Raw genomic sequence first — 23386 nt, 5'->3', positions numbered from 1 at the left:
TGCGGGACCCTGCCGCCCCGCGCCCCGGCAGGCCAGTGGCTGAAGCCCCTACCTCTGTCATCCCGGTTCCTGTGGAAGCAGACGAAGACGTGGTCCACGTGAAGCTGCTCCTCGGCGAACTCGAGGAGAACTGCGAAACTGAGAGGACCGCCCGCGGTCAGCACGGCCCACGCCCACCCAAGGGCCAGGCCAGGGGGTCCCTCAGCGCTGTGGACATGGCGGGTGTCCATGCACTGGAGGCTGTCGGGCAGCATCCCTGGCCTCCACCCACTCACTGCGACAACCACAAATGCCCCCAGACATCACCCAGTGTCCCCTGGGGGCAGAATCACCCCAGACAAGACCCACTGGCCTACACCCTAAAAAAGGTACCCCCACCCCCAACTAACAATGGCTGGCCCCCTCCTGACTCGTCTCTCCTCCTCCCTCACCCAGCTCTGAGGCAGTGGCAACGTTTCTGTCCCCGCCCCCGAGGAGTGACAGTGTCCCAGAGCCCTGGGGAGTAGGAACATGCGCAGCAGCCCCTCCCCCAGGGCGGCTCCCACCTGTCTTTGCTCCCCTCGGGCAGGGCACCGCCTGGGATCTCGATGTAGAGGCTGCTGCTGCTCAGCACAGCTCTCCAGGTGATGTGTTTGGCCTCGGTGAGCCTGGTCTGGACGTTAAGGATTCTCGTCTTGTCGTTAGACGCTAGTTCCTCTGTTACATTCAGCCGATTATCCTGGAGAAGGGAGCAGAGCACCACGCACGCAGTGAGAACCCCACACACACCACCACTCACCGCACAAGGAGCCCACACTGGCTGCTGGCAATCTCCAAAACCCAGCGAAGCACCCAGACCAGCACAGGTGCTGTGGCCTCTGAGGAGAGGCAGCTTGGCACAGCAGGAGCTGGCACGCTGCTAGCAGGGGCTCCGGCTCCCCTGGGATCCAGGGATCACATATTTAACCCAAACCCTGCACTATGTATAAGGAGCTTCTGCCGTACCGCAGAGGTATGAGAACCCTTTCCTGGACGAGCCCACCCGGCAGTTCTCTCACCTGACCCGAGCGGCGTAGGGACCCCGGGGACGCAGCCTACTGACCCGAGGGGCCTAAGCACCCCGGGGACCCAGCCTACTGACCCGAGGGGCGTAGGGACCCCGGGGACGCAGCCTACTGACCCGAGGGGCCTAAGGACCCCGGGGACCCAGCCTACTGACCCGAGGGGCGTAGGGACCCCGGGGACCCAACATACTCACAGAGTAAAATAAATTAGCTGAAAGATTGTGATCCCTCTGACTATTCCCTCGCCCACCTGGGATCTTCAGGGGTGGGTGAGGGGCATCAGGAGCACCACCGAGGCCCCGGACCCAGGTTACGACAGCAATTGAGGGGAACCCTGGAACTGAAGGAAAACAAGAGTCAGCAGGCCATCGCACCTGAGAATCCCGGATTGGACCCCCTTCACTTGACAAGACCTTCAAAGTCACAGGGGCATTCAGGAGCCCACGTCTGCCTGGCTAACCCCGCTCCCTCTCCCCTCAGGTCTTCTGTGGTGGCAAACCCAACACCCTCATCCACCGGGTGGCCCCGAGCCGCCAGGGAACCCCAAGCAGTTGTTGCTGTTCGTCACCACCAAGTGTCCAGCGCCTGAGAATCCGTGCCACCCAGGGACACCTCCCCAGGCAGTTACAGGCCATTTAAAGCTGCTTCAGACAGAAGGAAGTGCTCGATCCCGGGCCCTGCTGGGTCCTGCCCCCAGAGCAGCCTGGCCCAGCCTGCTGTGACCCCCGAGCTCTTTCAAAACACGGACCACGTCTGCCCCACCCAATGCGTCAGCGAGTTCTACTTCCCATTTGCGGCCCTAGCCAACCTTCCCTTCCCTTTTCCATTTCTCACTCTGTACCGAAGCCTACAGGTCTAACTTTTTCTCTGCCTTTTTAAACAAACCCGCTCAGCCCCTACCTTCCGCTGTCTGTCATCCACCCCCAACCAGATGAGGCCTCCCGAGCAGAAAGCCGCGGCCCGCTGTTTCCTCCCGGCGGCCCGCGGCCCCGCCGCCCGCCCCGCCGTCCGCCCCGCCGCCGGCGGCAGCCCCCGTCCCCTCCCTCCGGCCCGCCCTCCCCGCCGGCCCGCCCGCCCCCCGGTTGCGTCATCTCGGCTGACGGCCCAGCGCCCCGGGGCGGTTTTCACAATCGCGCAGCCGGAGCGCCAGCAGCCATTTGCAGCGCCTTGTAAACAGGCCCCGGAGACGCCTCCATTTTGTTCGGCTCCGTCCCGGCCCCCCGACTCGGCGGCAGCGCCCCGGGAAGCGCCCCCCGCGCCCCGCGGACCCGGCCCCGCCGCCGGCCCAGGGGGCCACCCCGAGGTCCGCCCCACCCGGAGCAGCCCGCTCCTGCTCGGCCGGCGCACAGAGAACCGCCCCGCCAGGCCCGGGCTGAGCCCAGTGTCTCCCCGTCCTCCCCGGCCAGCCCGGGGGATCGGCGCCCGCCCCCAAATCCGGCCGGCGACGCGGAGAGGACGAGGGGCGCCCCGCGTCCGCTGCCAGGCCTAGCCGACCCCGGCTTCCCACGTCGAGGGGACCGGCCCCCGCCCCAGCCCAAGGCCGACTCCGATGCAGCCTAGGGCGGCGCGCGCGAGCCCCCTCGGTCCACCGCCGGGCCCACGGCGACCTCGATCCCCAGGACCCCGCACCCCCCGGGCCCGAGAACCGCCCCCGCCGCCGCCCGACTGCGGCCTCGCCAAGGGCGGACCTAGAGCTCCCGGTACTTCTGTGGCGCCCGGGGCGGCCCCGCCGACCTGCGCTTCTGGAAGCTTCGGGCGCGGGCGGGGCGCTCACCTCTCGCTGCTGCGGCCGCCGCGGCTGTGCAGGCTGAGGAGCGGCATGGTGCTGCTGGCGTGGATGGTGGTACTGGGTTTATTCCCTTCCTTCTCTCTGGCGAAGCAGTGGCTGTTGAGGATCCGCTGCAGGGAGGATTTCACCATCCGGCCGCTGGGGTCCGAAACCAGCAAAACCTCCGCTGCGCCTCTCCGCGCCGCCGCCGCTGTTCGCCGTTCGCAAAATGGCGCCGCCGCCGCCGCCCGCCTTTATAGACGCTGCGCCCAGGCCACGCCCCACGCTGCTGGGAATGCGCCCGCAGAAGGGGTGGGGCCTAGGGCCGCCGGGAAAACTGCGCGTGCTCGCCCCTTCCAGCTTCTGATTGGCCAGCGGCTGGGCGCCGGGGGGCGGAGACATGTCGTGGATTGGTCAGACAGTTTCGGGTCCCGCCCCCCGCCCCCGTCACTCCGGGGGTGGGACTGCCGCGGTGCCGGGGACGCGCCGCGCGCGCCCTACCAGCCCCCACAGCCAGGCCTTGGGGCGGGGGCGGGGGCGTGGAGGTGGGGGACCCCTTTGGGGGGCCTCGCGGTGACCCCGTCTCCCGCCGTCATCCCCGTTGCCCTTCACCCAGCGAGACCCCCTTCCCGGTGCGGCTCGGGGGCGACAAAGCTCCCCGAATATCGGGGGTCCCGGCGCCCCTCCCCCATGGGATAAACGTGTTTTCAGTGATAACTCGTAATAATCGGCCGTCATTGTTGTTCTCTTGATCCGGCCTTTTAGTTTCAAACAACTTACAGTTTACAACTTTCCAATGTTAAAGATATGCAAATTTAATAAAAAATACTTGGTGTGTGATCTCAAGTTTGGACTTAAAGTACGAAAGTATTACTCTTCTCGGTTAAATTCAGGCAAGTACTTCGTGTACCGACCAAAAATTGACGTAACCAAGCACCGAGATTCCACTTCGCCGTTAAATTCACTGAACTGTCTTCCTGGAGTAAAATTTAGACGGAGCCGAAGAAAAATACTCCAACTTGGGGGTAAATTCGGTAAAATATTTCGCGTATGAGTTAAATTGGAACACACCCAAGGAGACTTCAGTCCCATTTTGTGGCATCGTGTTTTCAGCGCAGATAGGAATTCCAAAGGGTTTCCTGCAACTGAAGCAATTCTTACTCTGGTTTTGGTTTTGTTTCTGTCTTTACAATTAGTGACCCTGGTTTTTGTTTTCAATCTCCCCAGCTCACTCAAGAATAGACGTACCCATTTAGAATTCCTACCAGGCCTCGTGCAGTTGCTGGCCAAAACGCTTTAACCTGGAATAACTGTGGGTAGAGGAAAAAAAAAGTACATGTAGCTTCTTGGCGAAAAGCAAACTGAAACAGCTTGCAAAAACATGGGGGCTGCCGAAACTATTGCCCTAAAATAGTCTTTAAACCTTAAACCAAAAAATATCTTCTGAAGTCTTCTTAAAATCAAACAATAGTTTAACTAGTAAAGAATGTCTGCCTTGAGTATTGTGCTCTTTTAAGATCTATCTGTATGGGGTCAAACTGACAACAGCGACTTGAAAGGACAGGAACCTTAAGGGGCAGAGAGTTCATGTTAATGGGGGAGGAACAGCTGGGAAAAGGAGGGTGAGAGTGGCTGCACAACTTGACGAATGTAATCAACGTCATGGAATTGTACGTGCAGAAACTTGGTGTATTTTTTGGTTTCTTTCTCTGAATTATTAAAAATAATAAAATTAATGTATGTAAACTTAAAAAAAAAACATGGGGGCTGGAAAAAGAGGTGCCTCTGAAGGCAGCTGTGGGCAGGAAATTGGGGAGCATTTTTTCTGCAAGAGAGTGGACAGGTACCTCTTGTAGGGAAGTAGGAGTAACGGGGATGCCAGGATGAGAAACATTTGCATCGGGTTACTCCCTTTGTTGGGGGACAGATCGAGGTACCCAGATGCCCTAAACCTGATGAACACAAAAAGCAGACCGAAACCTCTCTGGAGATTTTCTCCGGCACGAAATGCGTGCTCAATGTTGGGTATGGATTACTGAGACTTCAGTTTTCAGTTGTTGGGGCAGAAATTAATTTCCGCTATGGAAATTGGGGCTAGGTATTTCTTGGTTGTGGGGGGCTGTCCTGGGCTTTGTGAGGGTTGAGCAGCATCCTTGCCCTCCACCAACTGGATGCTGGTAGCATCCCCATCCAAGTCACAGTACCCACAAATGTCGCCAGTCATTGCCAGGTGTCCCCTGGGGGCAGAATCTTCTGGGATGAGAATCCTTGGGTTAGGGAATTTCACTGACCCCCAAGAGACTCTGCGTCCTGTAATCATCTGACCTACTGATGTCCTAGGACGCTGCCCACATTAAAATCCACACGCTGAGTAGGGAGGAGAGGGGAGGGAAATCACAGGAGCTGGAGGGCCTGCTGCTTTTCACTGTCTGACCCGTTGGGAGTTTATTCTGGTGTTTGGTGTGAACAGGGTCTCTCCCCCTTGGCACTGCTGATATGGGGTCTGATCATTCTCTGGGGTGGGGTGTCCTATGCACTGTAGGGTGTTGAGCAGCATGCCTGGCCTCCACCCACTTGATGCCAGGTGGTGCCAACCACGAATGTGTCCAAACATCACCCAGTGTCCCCTGGTGGGGGCAGAATCACCCCCAGTTCAGTCTCTGTCCCCGCAGCAAAGGGGTGACCTAAGGAAACAGGCCCATGGAGGGGCAGGAGGATTTTCTGCCTTTTCCACTGCCATCTCGGCTCACTTTCTCCTCCTCCTCCTAACCCTGGTGGCCGGAAGTGAAACTGCTGGGTGGCCAGGAGGTGAAAAGCGGAAACCTCCAAACGTCCCCGGCCAGCTTAGGGTAAACACTCAGAATCAGCAAACGTGTCAGCCAGCACGCCTGGTGGGGCTTGCTGATTGCTGTTATTTTGTTGGGTGCTGTCTAGTCAGCTCTGACTCACGTGACAGAGAACTCCCCCGTGGGGTTTCATAGACTGTAATCTTTACAGGAACAGATCACCAGGTCTTTATCCTGAGGTACCCATGGGCGGGTTCCTTCCAGTTAGCAGATGAGTGCTTAACAGTTGCACCACCAGGGCTCCTTGGGGCTTGCTGGGGGCCTAGAGAAATCAGATGCAGTGGGAGTTTCCTGGTTGGGAGGAAGCCCCCAGGGGTCTGTGGAAGGCTTGAGGACCTCAGACTGCAGGTTAGAGGGAGGGAGGGTATCAGGGTGAGCTTCCTGGAGGCTGTGACAGCTGGTCTGCTGGAAAGAAACAGGGGAGGGCAGATTAAGGATGGGATGGGCCCATGCTGGGGTCTCTCGCTGAAATCAGGAGGAGGGGTTAGGTAACTGGAGTGCAGGGAGTGCTGTGGGGAGGGGTGGGGACAGGGAGTGTCCCTTTGAGTTAAAAAGAGATGGTGGAGCATAGGTCGCTGGAAGATGCCCACGCTGTAATCCCAGGACCTGTGGACATGGTACCTCATGGGGCAAAACCACCCTGGAGATGGATGACGTGAAGGGGCTTCAGACGGGAGATGATCCTGGGTCACCCACATGGCCCACATGATCACAGGGTCCTCATTGGAGGGAGGCAGGAGGGTCAGAGTCAGAGGAGGAGATGTGAAGACAGAAGCAGAGAGAGAGACTGGAAGATGCTCACGGCTGGCTCTGAAGACGCAGGAAGGGGCCACGGGCCAAGGAATGTGGGGCCTCTAGAGGCTGGAAAAGCCTGGGAGACAGTTCTCCCCTGGAGCCTCTGGAAGGAACCAGCTGACCCCCAGATTTCAGCTCTGTGAGACCCATGTATGACCCCTGACCCCAGAACTGCAAGGTTATGAGTGTGCATTGTTCTCAGACACTAAGTTTAGGCAGTTTGTGCTGGCAGCCACAGGAGACTCACACCTCCCCATCCCCACACGTCCCCACCTGTCCCCCTGCGACAGTGGTCGCTCATGAACCCACTTTGCAGGCGAGGGCCCTGGACAGCCAGCAAGGTGGGGACCTTTCTTTCTCCCATCAGAGCCCAGGAGCTTGGATGGTGGTCACGGCACCTTGGCGAGGACAGGAAGCCCATCTGAGCAGGGACGCTGGGGATACGGGGGCCACACAGTGGCCAGGTAGGAGGTGACCCTGGAGTCTTGACCATAGGACCTTCTCACCGATGAATATTTTGGCAAAGACTGACCCACCAAAATTTCTCCACTATAGGTACTTTGATGAGCCATCTGGCCAAGGTCCTTGAAGGAAACAGAGAGAAAGAGGACATCTGCCAACTTACAAAATAAAAAAGAAAGAAAAGAAAATTTTTAAATAAATTGAAATGATTAAAATCAATAAAACAAAATAGATTACATGAAATTAAATGAATAAAATACAATAAAATTAAATAAGTGAAATAATTTAAATAAGATTAAATACACAAAAAGCTAAATTAAATTCATAAAAGTAGAACCAATAAAATGAAATAAAATCATTGAAATAAATTTAATTTATTAATTAAAATAAAATACGTAGCTAAAATAAATTCAGTAAATTAAAACAAAAATAGAATCAATAAAATAAATTGAAATTAAAAAAATAGAATAAATAAATAAAATTAATTAAAATAAGCAAAATTATAACAAAGTAAACTGAAATGAATAAAACTGGATACATAAAGTTAAATAAATAAACTAATATAAAATAAATTACATAAAAAAATAGAATAAATAAAATGTACAGAATAAATTGAAATAACCAAAAGAAAAATAGGAAACAGGTTCACCGCTGCCTCCAGAAGGAACCAGGCCTGCTGACGCCTTGAATTTAGACTTCTGACGTCTGGAAATGTAAGGGAATAAATTTCAGTTGGCTTAAGCCACTGAATCTGTGGCAATTGGTTACAGCAGCCGCACCACGCTGATACATGGAGGGTGGGAATATCCTGTCTCTTGATGGGCCGTGGGTAACGCACACAGCGGGGTGTGCATTTGACAAAGCTCATGCCACTGGGAGAAGATGTCTGCGGAAACACATCTCTCAGAAAAGACCAAAATACACAAAGAACTCCTAAAGAATTTTGTAAAGAAAATACACAAAGAAAATTTTGTAAAGAAAATACACAAATACTCCTAAAACCGATCAATGAGAAGACAAAACAACCCAGTTACAAAAAGGGCAGACGTTCTGAAGGACAGGTCACCAGAGAAGATACGCAGGGGAAAACGAGCCTATGAAAAAGGAATGGCAGCTCTCGGGCCCCATCCCGGACCTCCTGAATCAGAATCTCTAGGGGTAGGGTCTGGGTCCCTAAGTTTACCAAGCCCTCCAGGTATTCTGATGCCTATTCAATCTGAGAAGCACTGGTGTACAGAAATAGGGAAGAAATGAGAAATTCACACAAAACAGCTGAGAATGAGTTAGAATCTGGCACTTATATATGGAAAATTACCCCATAAAACGACACCACAGATACTCACGCGTATTTTATTGATATTTAATAAAAATAATCTTTACTACTAAAAAGAAAAAGGAATTGCAGATTAAAAGAACAGTGAGCTACCACTACACACCTGTCCTTGCTGTTCTTGATCACTGTGGCGTAGATTCTGACTCGCGGTGACCCGCGTGTGGCTCTTGGTGACCCATGTGTGGCTCTTGGTGACCCACGTGTGGCCTGCGGTGACCCGCGTGGGGCTCGCGGTGACCCCATGTGTGGCTCGCGGTGATCCCCGTGTGGCCCGCGGTGACCCGCGTGGGGCTCGCGGTGACCCCCGTGGGGCCCGCGGTGACCCCCGTGTGGCCCGCGGTGACCCAAGTATGGCAGGCTACGACTGCTCCACAGGGTTTCCAAGGCTCTGACCCTTCAGGAACAGATTGTCAGGCCTGTGTCCCCAAGTTCCCCTGGGTGTGTTCCAACTGCCAAGCTCTCGGCCACGGTTAGCAGCCCTGGTGGCGCCGTGGCTGGGAGCTCAGCCAGTAACCAAAAGACGGACAATTCGAATCCACCAGCCGCTCCCTGGAAACCCGAGGGGGCGATTCTCTTCTGTCCTACAGGGTCGCTGTGAGTCAGAGTCGACTGGATGACAATGGGCCTGGCAATGGTTTTCTGGTGGCCCAGTGGTTAAGCACTCGGCTGCTAACCAAAGATCAGTGGTTTGAACCCACCAGCAGTTCCGTGGGAGAAGGACGTGGCAGCTGGCTTCACATCCCCACCAGAATGACTAAAATCCAAAACACTGACAGCAGCGAACACTGGCGGGAGTCCAAAACAGTGGACACGGAACCAGGGACATCATTGCTGCTGTCAGATGGATCCTGGCTGAAAACAGAGGATACCAGAGAGGTGTTTACCTGTGTTTACCTGTATTTTATTGACTGTGCAAAGGCATTCGACTGTGTGGGTCGTTATAAATTATAGAAGTCCAGGAATTCCAGAACACTTAATTGTGCTCATGTGGACACTGTACATAGAACAGGGGGAAGTCGTTTGCACAGGACAAGGGAATACCGCCTGATTTAGTCAGGAAAGGTGTGCGTCAGGGTTGTGTCCTTTCACCGTAGCTATTCAATCTGCACACTAAGCAAATAATTGGAGAAGCTAGGCTCTGAAGAAGAACGTGGCATCGGGATTGGAGGAAGACTGGTTAACAACATGTGATACGCAGACGACACAACCTTGCTTGCTGAAAGTGAAGAGAACTTGAAACAGTAACTGATGAAGATCAAAGACTATAGCCGTCAGTAGGGATTACATCTCAACGTAAAGAAAACAAAAATCCTCACAACTGGACCAGTGAGCAACATCTTGATACACGGAGAAGAGATTGATGTCAAGGATTTCATTTTCCTTGGATCCACAATCAACAGCCATGGTAGCGGCAATCAAGAAATCAAACAACATATTGCCTTGGGCAAATCTTTTGCAAAAGGCGTCTTTTAAGTGTTGAAAAGCAAAGATGTCTGTCTGAGGACTAAGGCGCGCCTGATCCAAACTATGGTGTTTTCAGTTGCCTCATATGCATGTGAAAACTGGACAATGAATAAGGAAAACCAAAGAAGAATTATAGTGTTGGTGAAGAATACTGAATAAACCGTGGACTGCCCAAAGAACAAACAAATCCCTCTTGTAAGAATACAGCCAGAATGCTCCTTAGAAGGGAGGATGGCGAGACTAAGTCTCACATTCTCCGGACATGTTATCAGGAGGGATCAGTCCCTGGAGAAGGACACCATGCTTGGTGAAGCAGAGGGAAAGGAGGAAGACCCTCAACAAGATAGATCGACACAGTGGCTGCAACAATGGGCTCAAGTGCAACAAGGTTTGTGAGGATGGCGCAGGACCGGGCAGTGTTTCGTTCTGTTGTGCATAGAGAACCGACTTAACGGCACCTAACAACAACAACAACAACAACAACCATCCTTTCGGAAGGCAGTCTGGCAGTTTCTTACAATCGTAAACATAGTTTTACTATAAAACCCAGTTTCACCCCTAGGTATCTACCCAAAGGAAATGAAAACCTATGTCTGTATAGAAACCTGCACACATGAATGTTTGTAGCGTTTTATTCATAATCACCCAAAATTGGAAGCAACCAAGAGATTCTTCAATAGGTAAATGGATAAACTGTAGTCTGTTCATACAATGGAGTATTCATCAGTAAAAAGAAATGGGTTCATTGTGGAAAACGTAATCAATATCTCTGAATAATTTTGTGTAGCACTTGTTAAATGGGAACCTAATTTGCTGTGCAAACTGTCACTTTAAACAAAATAAAATATTATTAAAAAAAAAGAAGTAAATGAGCTATCAAGCCACGAAAAGATATGGAGGGTAAGCACTCGACTGCTAACCAAAAGGTTGGCTGTTCGAACCCACCCAGAAGTGCCTCGGAAGACAGGTCTGGTGATCTGCTTCCCAAAGGTCACAGACTTGTCAGTTTACTGTGAACACATGAAGTCGCCGTGAGTCAGAATCGACTCGATGGCGACTAACAACAACAACAACAAAGTGAAAGAAACCTGTCTGAAAAGGTTACATACTGTGATTCCGCTTTGTGACTTTCTGGGAAAGGCAAAACCACAGAGACGGTGAAATGATCAGTAATTGCCAGGGGGAGGCGGAGGGATGAACGGGGGAGCCCAGGGCGTTTTTAGGGAGGCGTGATATTGCCACGGGGGACACATGACGTTGTGTGTTTGTCAAAGCCCACAGGACTGTCCAACACAGAGTGAACCCGCGGTGAACGACCGACTTCAGTTACTCGTGATCTGCCAATACTGACCCATCAGTGGTGACAAACGGCCACAGGAAGCAAAGCGTTGATGATGGGGAAACTGGGAGCAGGGCGGGAGAGAGGGTATATGGGAACTCTCCGTACTGTCTGCACAAGTATATTGTAAACCTAAAACTGCTCTTTTTGTTTGTTTGTTTGTTTGTTTAAAAAAAGCAAGATGGATTGATGGATAGATGGAGGGTTGGATAGAAAAGAGAATATGACGAAACATTCATCATAGGACCCAGGTGGCTGGTATATGGGTGCTCACTGTGAATTTAGCTCAACTTTTCTGTTGCTGTCGTTAGGTGTCGTCTAGTTGGTTCTGACTCACAGCGACCCCACGTGTAACAGACTGAAACGCTGCCCAGTCCTGCGCCATCCTCACAAGCTTGTTACGCTGGAGCCCGTTGTTGCCGCCACTGTGTCAGTCCAGCTCGTTGAGGGTCTTCCTCTTTTTCATGGACCCTCTACTTTACTAAGTGTGATGTCCTTCTCCAGGGACTGATCCCTCCTGATAACACGTCCACAGTAAGTGAGACATACTCTCGCCACCCTTGCTTTCAAGGAGGATTCTGGCTGTACTTCTTCCAAGGCGGATTCGTCTGGACCTGGTGATCTACTTCCGAAAAAGATGAGCCAGTGAAAACCTTATGTATTTAGCTCCAGAGCCTTCTGTACCTTTGAACATTGTCATAATAAAATGTCAAAAAGTAAAAATAAAAAAAGGGTCAACCCTCCTTCTACGGCCGCCAAGGGTCCTTATCAAGGTTAGCACGTTTCCCTGAACTTGACTCTCCAGGGTGGAAACTCAGAAGGCCTTTGGGGTCTTTTGAGCAAAGCAGCTTGAAAAAAGGGGAAGTAAAGAAAAACCGAGCATTTTTAACGCGCAGCCGCCAGCCAGCGATGAGATCAGGCGAAGGAAGTCTTCAAACGGCTGAATCTGCCCACAGGGCCGCAGCTACATCTGCCGTCGTTTGATAAAACCGGTGACACGAAATTGTGTTCCCAGCTCTGTAAAAAACACAGGAACAACCCTCAAAAGTCAACGGGGTTGACCTCAGGTTGGGGGTTATCGTCATTACATCCTTTATTTGTTTTTTATTACGGTACTTTAGATGAAGTTTTACAGAACAAACTAGTTTCTCATTAAACAGTACACATACTGTTTTGTGACATTGGTTAACAGCCCCAGGACATGTCAACACTCTTCCCTTCTCGACCTTGGGTCCCCATTTCCAGCTTTCCTGTCCCCTCCTGCCTTCTCATCCTTGCGCCTGGGCTGGTGTGCCCTTTTAGTTTCGTTTTGTTTTATGGACCTGTCTAATCTTTGGCCAGGAAACCCTGGGGGGTAGTGGTTAAGTGCTACGGCTGCTAACCAAAGGGTCGGCTGTTCGAATCTGCCAGACGCTCCTTGGAAACTGTACGGGGCAGTTCTACTCTGTCCTATAGGGTCGCTATGAGTCAAAACGACTTGATGGCACTGGGTTTGTTTGTTTTTTTTTTTGTAATCTTTGGCTGAAGGTCGAACCTCAGGAGTAACTTCAGCACTGAGTTAAAAGGGTGTCTGGGGGCAATACTCCTAGGGCTTCTCCAGTCTCTGTCAGGCCAGTGAGTCTGATCTTTTTTTGTGAGTTACAATTTTGTTCTACATTTCTTTCCAACTCTGTTCAGGACTCTTTATTGTGATCCCTGTCAGAGCAGTTGGTGGCAGTAGCCGGGCACCATCTTGTTGTTCTGGACTCAGTCAGGTGGAGGCTGTGGTACTCGTGGTACATCTTTTATTTTTATTCTCCTCTACATAAACCAAGGAGCCCTGGTGGCAAAATGGTTAAACACTCAGCTGCTAACCCAAAGGTCAGCGGTTTGATCCCACCCAGTGGCCTCCCAGGAGAAAGACCTGGTGATCTGCTCCCGCGAGGGTGACAGGCTAGAAAACCCTATGGGGAGGTTGTCCTTTGTCACACAGAGTCCTCATAAGTGAAAACTGAGTTGATGTCACCTAACAACTACATAAACAAGTTGTCGTCAAGTCGACTCTTACTGGTGGCAATCCTGTGCGTGTCAGAGTAGAACTGGGCTCCACAGGGTTTTCAACAGTCCCTGGTCGGTTTTCTGGAAGTAGATTGCCAGCTTTCTTTCAAGGCACCTCTGGGTGGACTTGAATCCCCAGCCTTTCCGTTAGCAGCCGAGTGTGTTAGCCATTTACACCCAGGGACTCTGGACAGAGTTACCTCAAAGAAAAATCTAGAACCGTCTTTCCCAATAGCTCTTGAAAATGGATTAATGAAATCCGAGGGAAGACCTCAGCTCTCTGTCCATTCCCCACCTCGAGCCCTGATAGATTGCTATCGAATAAAGTTATTAATGAACAGAGTTTCCTATCAACCAGGCAGAATGGGCCGCACGGTCCCTGTTCTGGCAGCCAGTGAAAAAGCAGGGAGCCACGGGGGAGAAAAGGGCTTGGACCAGGATGGTCCCCATTTGGCTCCGTGGCCCTGCTTTTGGAGAAGTGAGCTTGCGTATCATTTCAGTTTCTTTTCTAATCAGGTGATGTCGACACCACCAAATGACCTGTAGGAACATACAGGGGCCCTCTATTTAATGAGGTCTGGAACCTGCCTGGATCCCAGTGAGAAGTCCCCTGGGTAGAACACGGGATTTATAGCGCTCTTTCAAATCGAGGCACACAGAAAAGTGTCCCACAGGCACACGGGCCAGCCGGTCCTCTTTAACAGGCGACACACGTTGCTTCGGGGAAGAACCAAGTTTTTCCGGAAAGTGCTATCTAAGCCAGATACTACAATAAAAACAGAAAAAACAAAACCGGTCGCCGTGGAGTCAACTCTCTGACTCACAGCACCCCCATGTGTGTCGGAGCAGAACTGGGCTCCACGGGGATTTCAAGGCTGTGACTGCCTTTCAGTAGAAGATTGCCAGGCCTTTCTTCCAAGGTACTTCTGGGTTGGGTTTGAACCAACAAACTTTGGGTTAGCAGCCAAGCACGTTCACAGTTTGCACCACCCAGGGACTGAGAGACTACAATACTGCGGTGATGGTAGTGACGATGGGGGCAGTGGTAGCTCAGTGGTAGAGTCCTCACCTTCCGTGCAGAGACCCGGGTTCTATTCCTGGCCAAGGCCGCTCATGTGCAGCCACTACCCGTCTGCCAGGGGGGCTTGCATGTCGCCGTGATGCTGCGCAGGCTTCAGCCAAGCTTCTAGACTAAAAGAGACTAGGAAGTAAGGCCTGGGAACCGACTTCTGAAAATCAGCTGGTGAAAATCCTGTGAAGCACACTTCTACTCTGACACACAGGGGGTCGCCATGAGTAAGAGTCAACTCCATGGCACCTGGGGACCCCCCGTCTCCCATCACTACCCCCCCATCACTCCACCACCATTAACAGGAACCCAGGGCCCTCAAGGGCACAGAACACTTTTAAGAGGAAAAAATATATAGGTTACAAACTAAGCTGTTGAGACATTCACTAAGATGCTGGCTTTGTAAAAATAACGTTAAATTATTACTATTAATTATTATTTAGGTGTAAATACTTCAATGTTGAACTACAAGCTCACAATAACATCAGAGGAAAGCAGCCTAAAATCTTTACGGTGTCTGCTCTTGGGTGGTAGGGTTTATGGGTGTTTTTAAAACATTCTTCTTTGAGCTTCTCTGCAGTTTCCAAACATTCACGTTTTGCTTGTGTGATAAGGGAGAAAATAAGACGTGTTGCTCAAGGGGCAGGAGGGGGTGCTGGGAGGTTGCTACCCCTTAGCTATGTGGCTGGGCAGGTCCGTCAAGTTCCTTGGTGGCTCCTCTTTAACAACGTCTGACTGTGTTTCTTTAATTGATGAATGTTGCTGTCAGGAAAGAACTGCGGTGGTGCAGTGGTTAAAGTGCTCGGCTGCTAACCGGAAGGTGGATGGTTTGAACCCACCAGCAGCTCTGGGGGAGAAAGATGTGGCAGTCTGCTTCCATAAAGATTACAGCTTTAGAAACCCTGTGGGGCAGTTCCACTCTGTTTCATAGGAATTTACAGCCTTGGAAACCCTATGAGGCAGTTCTACGCTGTCCTATAGGGTGGCTGTGATCAGAACCCACTCGATGGCAATGAGGTTCATGTTTGGTTTGGTTGCTGTTGGGTGCCATTGAGTCATAGTGACCCCATGTGACAGAGTAGAACCGCCCCACAGGGTTTCCTAGGCCATAATCTTCATGAGCTCGATGATAACAGATTTGGTTTGGGTTTTTTTTTAAATCTTTATTGGGGCAGATTGCCAGGTCTCTCTCCTGCAGACCTGTTGGGTGGGTTCAAACCACCAACCTTTTGGTTGGCAGCTGAGAGCTTAACCACTGCACCACCAGGGCTCCTTTCCTTGGTGGCTTCTTGTGGCCTTATTTTTTCAGGATTTTTAACAGTGGTAGGTCACCCCCAAATCCACTTCCCTTTCCTCTCAGGGGTTCCAGAGTGGCCTAGACCTTCCAGTGAGTGCGTGCCTGGGCCTGGGTGCAGGCCCTCGCTGCTGGAATGCGCTGTCGGCAATAGAGAGGGACGAAGTGCAGAGCCCCCAGAAAGGGGAAGCTGGATTCCCCCCATAATTAAGTGAGGGGGAGGGAGTGTAAGAAAGTCCCGGGTCTGCTGGAACCAAGTGCCACAAACAGGGGACCTTAAAAAAAAATTCTGTGGAGTCACTGCGACCTTGCAGGACAGAGCAGAACTGCCCCATAGGGCTTCCAAGGCGGCCACACCTTTCTCCAGCTGGTGGCTGTGAACTACCGACCCTAATCACTGAGCCACCAGGGCTCCACTGGGTGGCTTACAACTACAGAGATATGTTTCCTCCTAGGTCTGGAGGCCAGAAGCCCAAAGTCAGGGTGCTGACTGTGTTGGTTCCTTGTGAGGGCTCTGAGGGCGAACCTCTGCCTCTCTCCAAACAAAAATATCTGTGATAAACAGAGCTTCAAGACGTTAAATGAAGACAGGATTCCACAGGGCCGGGATGAGGGCGAGGGGAGAGAGGCAGAGTAGGCCAAGTGCAGGGTGGGAGGCTGTTTTTATGTAAAACGGTGACATTTTGTTCATTGTGGATTTTTACACATTGATCTCGGCTTTTTAAAATAGTACATTGGAATATCAGGTGGCACAAACGGTTAAACGTCTGGCTGCTAACCGATAGGTTGGAGGTTCAAGTCCACCCAGGGGCACCTCAGAAGGAAGGCCTGGTAGGCAGCTTCCGTAAAGGTTACAGCCAAGAAAACTCAACGGGGCAGTTCGGCCATGTCACAGGGGCGGCTCCGAGCTGGAGTCGACCCGACAGCACCCAACAACAACACATCAGCAAACCCCGTGTCACGGGGCAGCTCCGAGCTGGAGTCGACCCGACAGCACCCAACAACAACACATCGTGATGCTGAGGTCTTGGGCACCTCCTAAAATTTTGAGCTGGACGCAAACCTCCGCCTGGAGGGCAAAGCTCACACCTGGACTTGCGTCCTCTGGGGCCTGGGAGCTGGTCCCAGCTGGACCCTTCTCTCATGCAAAACTTAAAGGGGTGTCAGAAAACAGAACGATCAAGATAAGTAATATTGGCATGAGATGTTTTTGAAAAAACCAAAGTTAGCACATAGAAATCCACGATGAACAAAATATCAACATTTTACATAAAAATAGGCCCGAGCCTGCACTTGGACAACCCTCACTCGCTTTACTGAGTCCCAGCCCTGTCGGATCCTGAGCAAACGATGAACACAATGTGGTCCATCCATACAGTGGAATATTACGCAGCCCTAAAAAGGAATGAAGCTCTAACACACGTACGACGTGGACGAACCCTAAAAACGTCATACTCAGTGACAGAAGCCAGACACAAAAGGCCACATATTGCATGATTCCATTTATATTTTCAGTGAAAAAGAGGAATGCCCTCAATGAGATGGATTGACACAGTGACTGCAACAACGGGCTCAAGCATAACAATGACTGTGAGGATGGTCCAGGACCGGGCAGTGTTTTGTTCTGTTGTACATAGGGTCACAATGAGTAGGAACCGATGCGATGGCACCTAACAATAACAACATTTATATGACATGTCCAGAACAGGCAAATCCATAGAGACAAAAAGTGGATTCGTGGTTGCCTAGAGCTTGGGGAGGACGCAGAGTGACTGCTGATGGAAATAGTCTGGATTAGATCGCTGTCATGGTTGCATAGCTTTGTGAATGTACTAAAATCCATTGAACTGTACACTTTCAATGGGTGAATTTTATGATTTTAGGGTATGAACTCTATCTCAATAAAGCTGTTATTCAAACAAAAACAAAAACCAAAGATTTCAAAATAATTTATGGAGTACAACTCAAAAAGCAAAGAACGTCAGCCTAAAGTATTGCGCTTTTTTTTTTTTTAAATTATCTGTATGAGACCCAGGAGAGGACAGTAGCTAAAGGGTAGCTGAGAAGTTGAGGGGGCAGCGAGTCTAAATTCAGGGGGGTGAGACAACCAGACCAGAAATAAAGAGAATACTGACACAGTGCAAAGCAGGTAACCAATGTCACCGCTCAGCGTGTGTGGAAACTGTTGAATAGGACCATGTTTTGGTGTGGATATTTTCACCAAGAACAAAAGAAAATAAAATTTAACATAATAATAATACTTGATGGTAGAATGGGCTGGGTTAGGCTGGGTAGTGGTGTCTGTGGAGTGACTGAAAAAAAGTGTGGCTATGTGAGTGGGTGAGATGATAATTAAACAGCAGGAAAAATTAGCCTGCAGTGGCTGAGTGGTTATTTCATGTGGGTTGGACTCATTCAGCTGCTAACCAAAAGATTGGAGGTTCGAGTCCCAGAGGCGGCTCAGAAGAAGGCCTGCTGACCTACTGCCAAAACTTAGCCATTGAAAACCCTGTGGAGCTCAGTTGTGCTCTGACACACCTGGGGTTACCAGGAGTGGGAATCGACTCAAAGCAACTTTAGTTTTTTAAATTCATTTCTACCTCACTACCATTCTTGGAGGAAGTGACTCATTTTCCAGATGGGGAAACTGAGGCCTTGGAGTTTGCCTTGGCCAGATCAGCCAGCAGAGCCAAATTCCACCTGGCAGTCTTGCTTCGTGTGTGCAGGAGTCACTGTTTGGGACACAGCAACCTCCTCCAGGGAGTCGTCCCTGATGCCACTGGGCTGCGCAACCCCCAACACCTGTAGGCCCCGTGGAGTGGGGCTGCCCAGGCCAGGGCCTCTTCTCATTCCATGGGTTCAGGTGGGCCTTGCTGCTGCAGGGCCCAGCACACAATAAGTGCTTTATAAATGTCTGCTGACCAGATCCCGGAGAGCAGGCAAAGTGACCACCCTTGGTGGTCTGAGCCTTTTCCAGGCTCAGAGACATGAAGCAACAGCCCCAGGTTACACAGCAGCAGCCTGGCGTGCTCCAATGGGGGACACTCTGCAGCAGCCTCCTGCTGGCCCCTCCTCCCTTGCTGTCTGCGGTGGCCGGTGCTGATTGGTCCACCCTGCCCCCTCCAGCCACCTGTCCCTGTCTGTCAAGGGGCCACCTCCCCAAGCTCTATCCTGTCCACTGGCATGGTGGCTGTGGGGTGAGTGGGGCTGGGGGAGGGCTGGGCGGAGGTGGGGGTATCCGGGGTCTGGGGAGAGCACGCACCCCCGGACTTCCCTCCCCATAGCACCCCTCCCCTACCCCATCACCTCCCTGGTCTTGGGGTCCCAGGGAAGGGCCTCCTCTCTGCCCAGGCGTGGAGACATGCTTGTGGTGGCAGCTGGAGGCAGGGGGACTGTGGAAAGCAGGGCTTTGTGAAGCAGATAGACGTTGGTCTCACTTCAAGCTTTGTGCAAACCCCCATTGCCAGCTTTGATTTCTTCATCTACCAACTGGGGTCAGAGGCTGCAAGGGGAACAGGGGCCCAGTTCTGGGGTCAGGAGACCTCCAGGATGCTCCCGCACTGCCCTAATCCCTCAGTGCCTGAGTGAAGCTGGTCCCTGCTGCTGGGGCTAAACCCCAAGAGTCGAGGGGTCCGGTAGGGGTTTGGGTGCCAGAATCTGAGGTATAGGACAACCCTGAGGGAGACTCTGTGGGAGGAGGAAGGGGCTGGGCCACCCAGTGGCCCGTCTGCTGGCCTGGGACACCAGATAAAAATAGTCCCTGGACTCAGACAACATGAGCCAGTGCTGGGGTCAGTGGGTTCTGGGCTGGGCGGTGTCTTTGACTCACTGCTGTGCAACCTGGTGTGAGTTACAGGCCCCTCTGGGCCCCAGCATCCTCAGCTGCTGTACTCAAGGACACTGGGGCCCCGGAGAGGCTGGGCTAGAAGGAGGGGCCCAGAGACAGTGGGAAGGGAGGCCAGGGCTGGCAGGGAGTCAGGGAAGATGCCTGAGTGGGGGCCGCGGGGGGCCACCCTTATATGAGTATGAATTTGCCAGGTAAAGGGTGCTCTGGGCAGAGGCGGTGGTTGATATGTGGGCATAAAGTCCCCAGGTCAGGCCCAGGCCCATAGCAGAGGGTTGACGGAGGCAGGACCCTCTCCCGCATCCTCTCCTAGCCTGATGCTGCAGCTCCTGGAGTCGCCATGACAACCAGGGCCTCAGAGGAGCTGGATGGAGGCCTGGGCAGCTGCCAGGCTGGGGAGGACCTCTCTGCACTGGCTGACCCCTGCCCAGGCAAGGCCGGGGAGGACAAGGCTAGAGGTACCTGCTGGGGCTTGGTCTTCCCCTTGAGCCAGGTGGCTCACCCTCAGAGACCTGGGATGGGCCTCCCATATCGAATGACTTAGCTATGCCCCCCCATTCCCCACCCGTGGCCCCCATTGCTGCTCCAGGGGTGTGTAAGGAGCCCGGAGAACACAGAAATCAGGTTCAAAACCCAGCTTGCCACTGAGGTGCTGTGTGCTTTTGGGAAAGACACTTGCTGTCTCTGAGCTTATCTGCTTTCTTATGTGTAAAAGGGTCAGAGCTGGGGGGAGGATCAGATTGGCTCAGGGCTCCCGATGACCTTGACTCTGCTTCTGTCCCCCAACAGGGACACCCAGGCTGGCCGACCTCAGCAGCCAGCCTCATGTGAGTAGCTGGGGTCTTGGGGTTATAGCCTAGATTCCCCCAGCCCCTGGAGGAGGGGATACGGTGGCCAAGGAGGGTGGGTTTCTACAGCCTACTGGAAGAGTTTCGGCTTGGGCGCTGTCTTAGTCATCTAGTGCTGGTATGACAGAAATACCACAAGTGGATGGCTTTAACAAACAGAAGTTTACTCTCTCATAATTTAGGAGGCTACAAAGCCAAATTCAAAGAGCCAGCTCCAGGGGAAGGCTTTCTCTCTCTGTTGGCTCTGGGGGAAGGTCCTTGTCATCAGTCTTCCCCTGATCTCAGTGCAGGGACTCTGGATCCAAAGGACATGCTCTGCTCCCGGAGCTTCTTTCTTGGTGGCATGAGGTCCCTCTCCACTCTGCATGATTCTCTCTTTTGTATCTCAAAAGATATGGCCTGAAGATACAGCCTAATCCAGTAGATTGAGTCCTGCCTCATTAACATAACTGACTCTAATCCTGCCTCATCAGCATCATAGAGGTTAGGATTTACAACACACAGGAAAATCACAAAATGGTGGGCAATTGCACAAAACTGGGAATCATGGCCCAGACAAGTGGGCACACATTTTTAGGGGACACAATTCAATTCATAACAGGCGACCTTAGAAAAAAGGCTGGGAGGATGCTCTCAGGATGTCTTCTGACTCCTCATAGGACTCCCCGGCAGCTGATGGCAGTGTGGATGCCAAGCCTAAGAAGATGGAAAAGGAGTCTGTGGTCAAGGTGGCCCCAAGCCCTGGAAAGGAGAAGCTGAAAACTGGAGCAAGTGGGTTTGCAGAAGGCAGGGTGAGGTGGCGGTGCATGTGGCTGGCCATGGGGGATAGGTTCAGGGACTGGGTCCTGGGATCCGGGAACTTCGGGGCGCGATGGGACCCCACTGGCTAGGTGGTGTTCCGGTGCTGAAGGCAATGTCTAAATGGGCTACCGCCTTTGATAATCCGTTGCAACATCAGCTAATGCGCCGTGAAACTTCACTCTAAGAATCTTCTACAATGATCTCTGCATTTTGGAGAAACCCAGGCACGCGGGGCTGGGGGCTGCCAGAAGGGCAGGGGTAGAGGTGGGGTAGAACCCAGGACGGAGGATTCCTGGGCTGCTGCACCTTGGTGCCTGCGCCTGGGCAGGGGGTGCCCGACCCAGCCAGCCGCAGCCGTGCACTTGCCCGCAGCGCCCCGCAGCGCCCCCGCGCGGAAGAAGGCGCAGGCCTTACCGCCCCCGCAGCCACCGCCGCCTCCGCCCCCGTGCGAGGAGTTGCCCTGGGGAGACTTGTCGCTCAACAAGTGCCTGGTGCTCGTCTCGCTGGTGGCGCTGCTCGGCTCGGCCTTCCAGCTGTGCCGCGGTGAGACCCTGCCCCCGCGGGGCGGGCCGTGCACCCCATGGGCCGTGTGCAGCTTCCCGTAAGGGGTGGACCTTGGGCCCCCATCGTCGGGCCTGGGACCCTGCTCCAGAGTGGCTCTTAAGGGTCCGTTCCCTATGGACAGGCCCACGTCCCCTCACTCTCCCCGCCAGGGGCCGCGAGCATCCCCCTGGGGGACTCCGGATGGGCTGTGTACACCCCTCCCTTCAGTAGTGTGCTATCCTCAGGCACCATGGTGAGGACTCCCAGGGGCGGGCCTGCGCCCCTTACCCTGCTGGAGCAGCTGTGTGCGTCCCTCAGGGTGCCCTACCCCAGGGGCGCTCCTGTCGCTCGCAAGACAGAATGGCGGGTCCTTTTGCAGATGGGAAAAAGACGGGAGAATACGGCAGGGGCGCGCCCGCCGAGGGCAGGGCGTGGGGACGCAGCCCGCCTCAGGGGCCGGCCTGGCCCCTCCAACTGTGTCCCGGGAATCTGACCGAAGGTGGGCGGCTCCCAGCCGCGAAAACAGGGATGGACGGCGCGCTGCTCCCTTGCCCAGGCTGACTTGGATCCCCTCTTTCCACTCCCAGACGCTGTAACCGGCAAGGTGGACGTCCCCGCACCCGCCCCTGAGCCGTGGGTACCGCCGAGCTCTGCCCAGAAGCCTCGAGAGCCTCTCCCGGTAAGCGCCTCCTACAGGTGACCTGGGCGGAGGGGCTCTCACCCCCGGGCTGGCAGGTGGCGCTGACCCACAGTCCCGCTGCCCGCCTTGCAGCCGAAGCGCGCAGCCGCGGCACCCGCACTGGCGCCGCCTGCGCCCCAGGCGGAGGCCAAGGCGAGGCCAGAGGCTCCCGGGAGCCGGGAGGCCAAGGAGGAGGACAAGAAAGAGGCCAGCAAGACCACCGGGGAGGCCCAGGTGGACCGAGGGCCCAAAGAAAAGACGTCTGGACGGGAGTGGAGGAAGGAGGAGAGGCCGCGGAAGGAGAAGGAGGAGAGGCCACGGAAGGAGAGGCAGAGGAGAGAGAAGGAGGAGAGGCCGCGGAAGGAGAGGCCGCGGAGGGAGGAAAGGCCGGGGACCGACAGGGAGCTGAGGGGAGGGCTGCCCCGGCGCGGGGAGGCACGTGAAGAGGGCCATCGGCCGTGGGCGCGGGACTCTGGGGACCCCGAGCCCAGTAAGAGGCCGACGTGGGCCTCCAAGAGGAAGGGACAGACTTCCTCAGAAGAGGAGGAGCGTCCCGACCGCCAGAAGCACCGCACGGGCAAGGGGCGGGACTGAGCCGGGCCTGGGGGCTTTGCCCTACTCCCGGCAGAGGGCAAAATAAAGCAAGTGCCCTGGCCAAGGTGTGGCACGTTTCCTTTCGCATGGAGCCTGGGTTCTGAATGATTTAGGTGGGGAGCTTCGGGCTGGGGGGAGAGGAGGTGGGTGCTCATGGGGTGACCTGGGATGGCCACCTTGTTCAGAAAGAGGTCCCTGACCAAAAAATAACCTTAACCCCAAACTCATTGCCTTTGAGTGGATTCTGACCATAGCAATTGTATGTGACATACTAGAACTGCTCCGCAGTGTTTTCTCGCTGTAATTTTTGTGGCAGCAGCTTCCCAGGCCTCTCCTCAGAAGTGCTGTTGGATGGTTTGGAATATCACCAACCTCTAGGTTAGGTGGTGCCAAGGAGTCCTCCGACTCATGGCGCCCCCGTGTGTGCAGAATGGCGCTGCTCCACAGGGGTGTCAAGGCTGTGACCTTTCAAAGCAGATTGCCAGGCCTGTCTTCTTAGGTGCTTCTTGGCGGGTAGTCCAGCCCAAACTGTTTTTGACACCCAGTGCCTCCGCCTGTCCACAAACACGCACAGACACACCTGCAGGGCGTGTATGGGCCTTTATTGAGGGAGGCGTGGGGTGAGAA

The 23386-nt window shown here is 53.5% G+C and overlaps 2 protein-coding genes across 2 annotated transcripts in view; one reads left to right on the top strand and one right to left on the bottom strand.

Moving 5' to 3' along the window:
* The window catches only part of OAZ1 (ornithine decarboxylase antizyme 1), a 3415-nt gene extending 358 nt beyond the window's left edge, over positions 1 to 3057 (bottom strand). Inside the window, 5 exon segments of the mRNA XM_064280200.1 lie at positions 53 to 138; positions 546 to 718; positions 1238 to 1324; positions 1326 to 1383; positions 2818 to 3057. Of these exon segments, the coding sequence (XP_064136270.1) occupies positions 53 to 138; positions 546 to 718; positions 1238 to 1324; positions 1326 to 1383; positions 2818 to 2963 (550 nt within the window). The 5' untranslated portion in view covers positions 2964 to 3057.
* JSRP1 (junctional sarcoplasmic reticulum protein 1) lies at positions 3041 to 23386 on the top strand. The gene is made up of 8 exons (XM_064283187.1): positions 3041 to 3123; positions 3230 to 3443; positions 19608 to 19752; positions 20084 to 20121; positions 20802 to 20913; positions 21316 to 21486; positions 22074 to 22182; positions 22237 to 23386. Exons 1-8 carry the CDS (start codon positions 3041 to 3043, stop codon positions 22757 to 22759), a joined length of 1395 nt encoding a protein of 464 aa, XP_064139257.1. The 3' UTR covers positions 22760 to 23386.

Source organism: Loxodonta africana, chromosome 3, assembly GCF_030014295.1.
Source record: "Loxodonta africana isolate mLoxAfr1 chromosome 3, mLoxAfr1.hap2, whole genome shotgun sequence".
NCBI classification, from domain to species: Eukaryota; Metazoa; Chordata; class Mammalia; order Proboscidea; family Elephantidae; genus Loxodonta; species Loxodonta africana.
The sequence above is the reverse complement of the archived record's forward strand: the minus strand, read 5'-3'. Positions and strand labels throughout refer to the sequence as shown.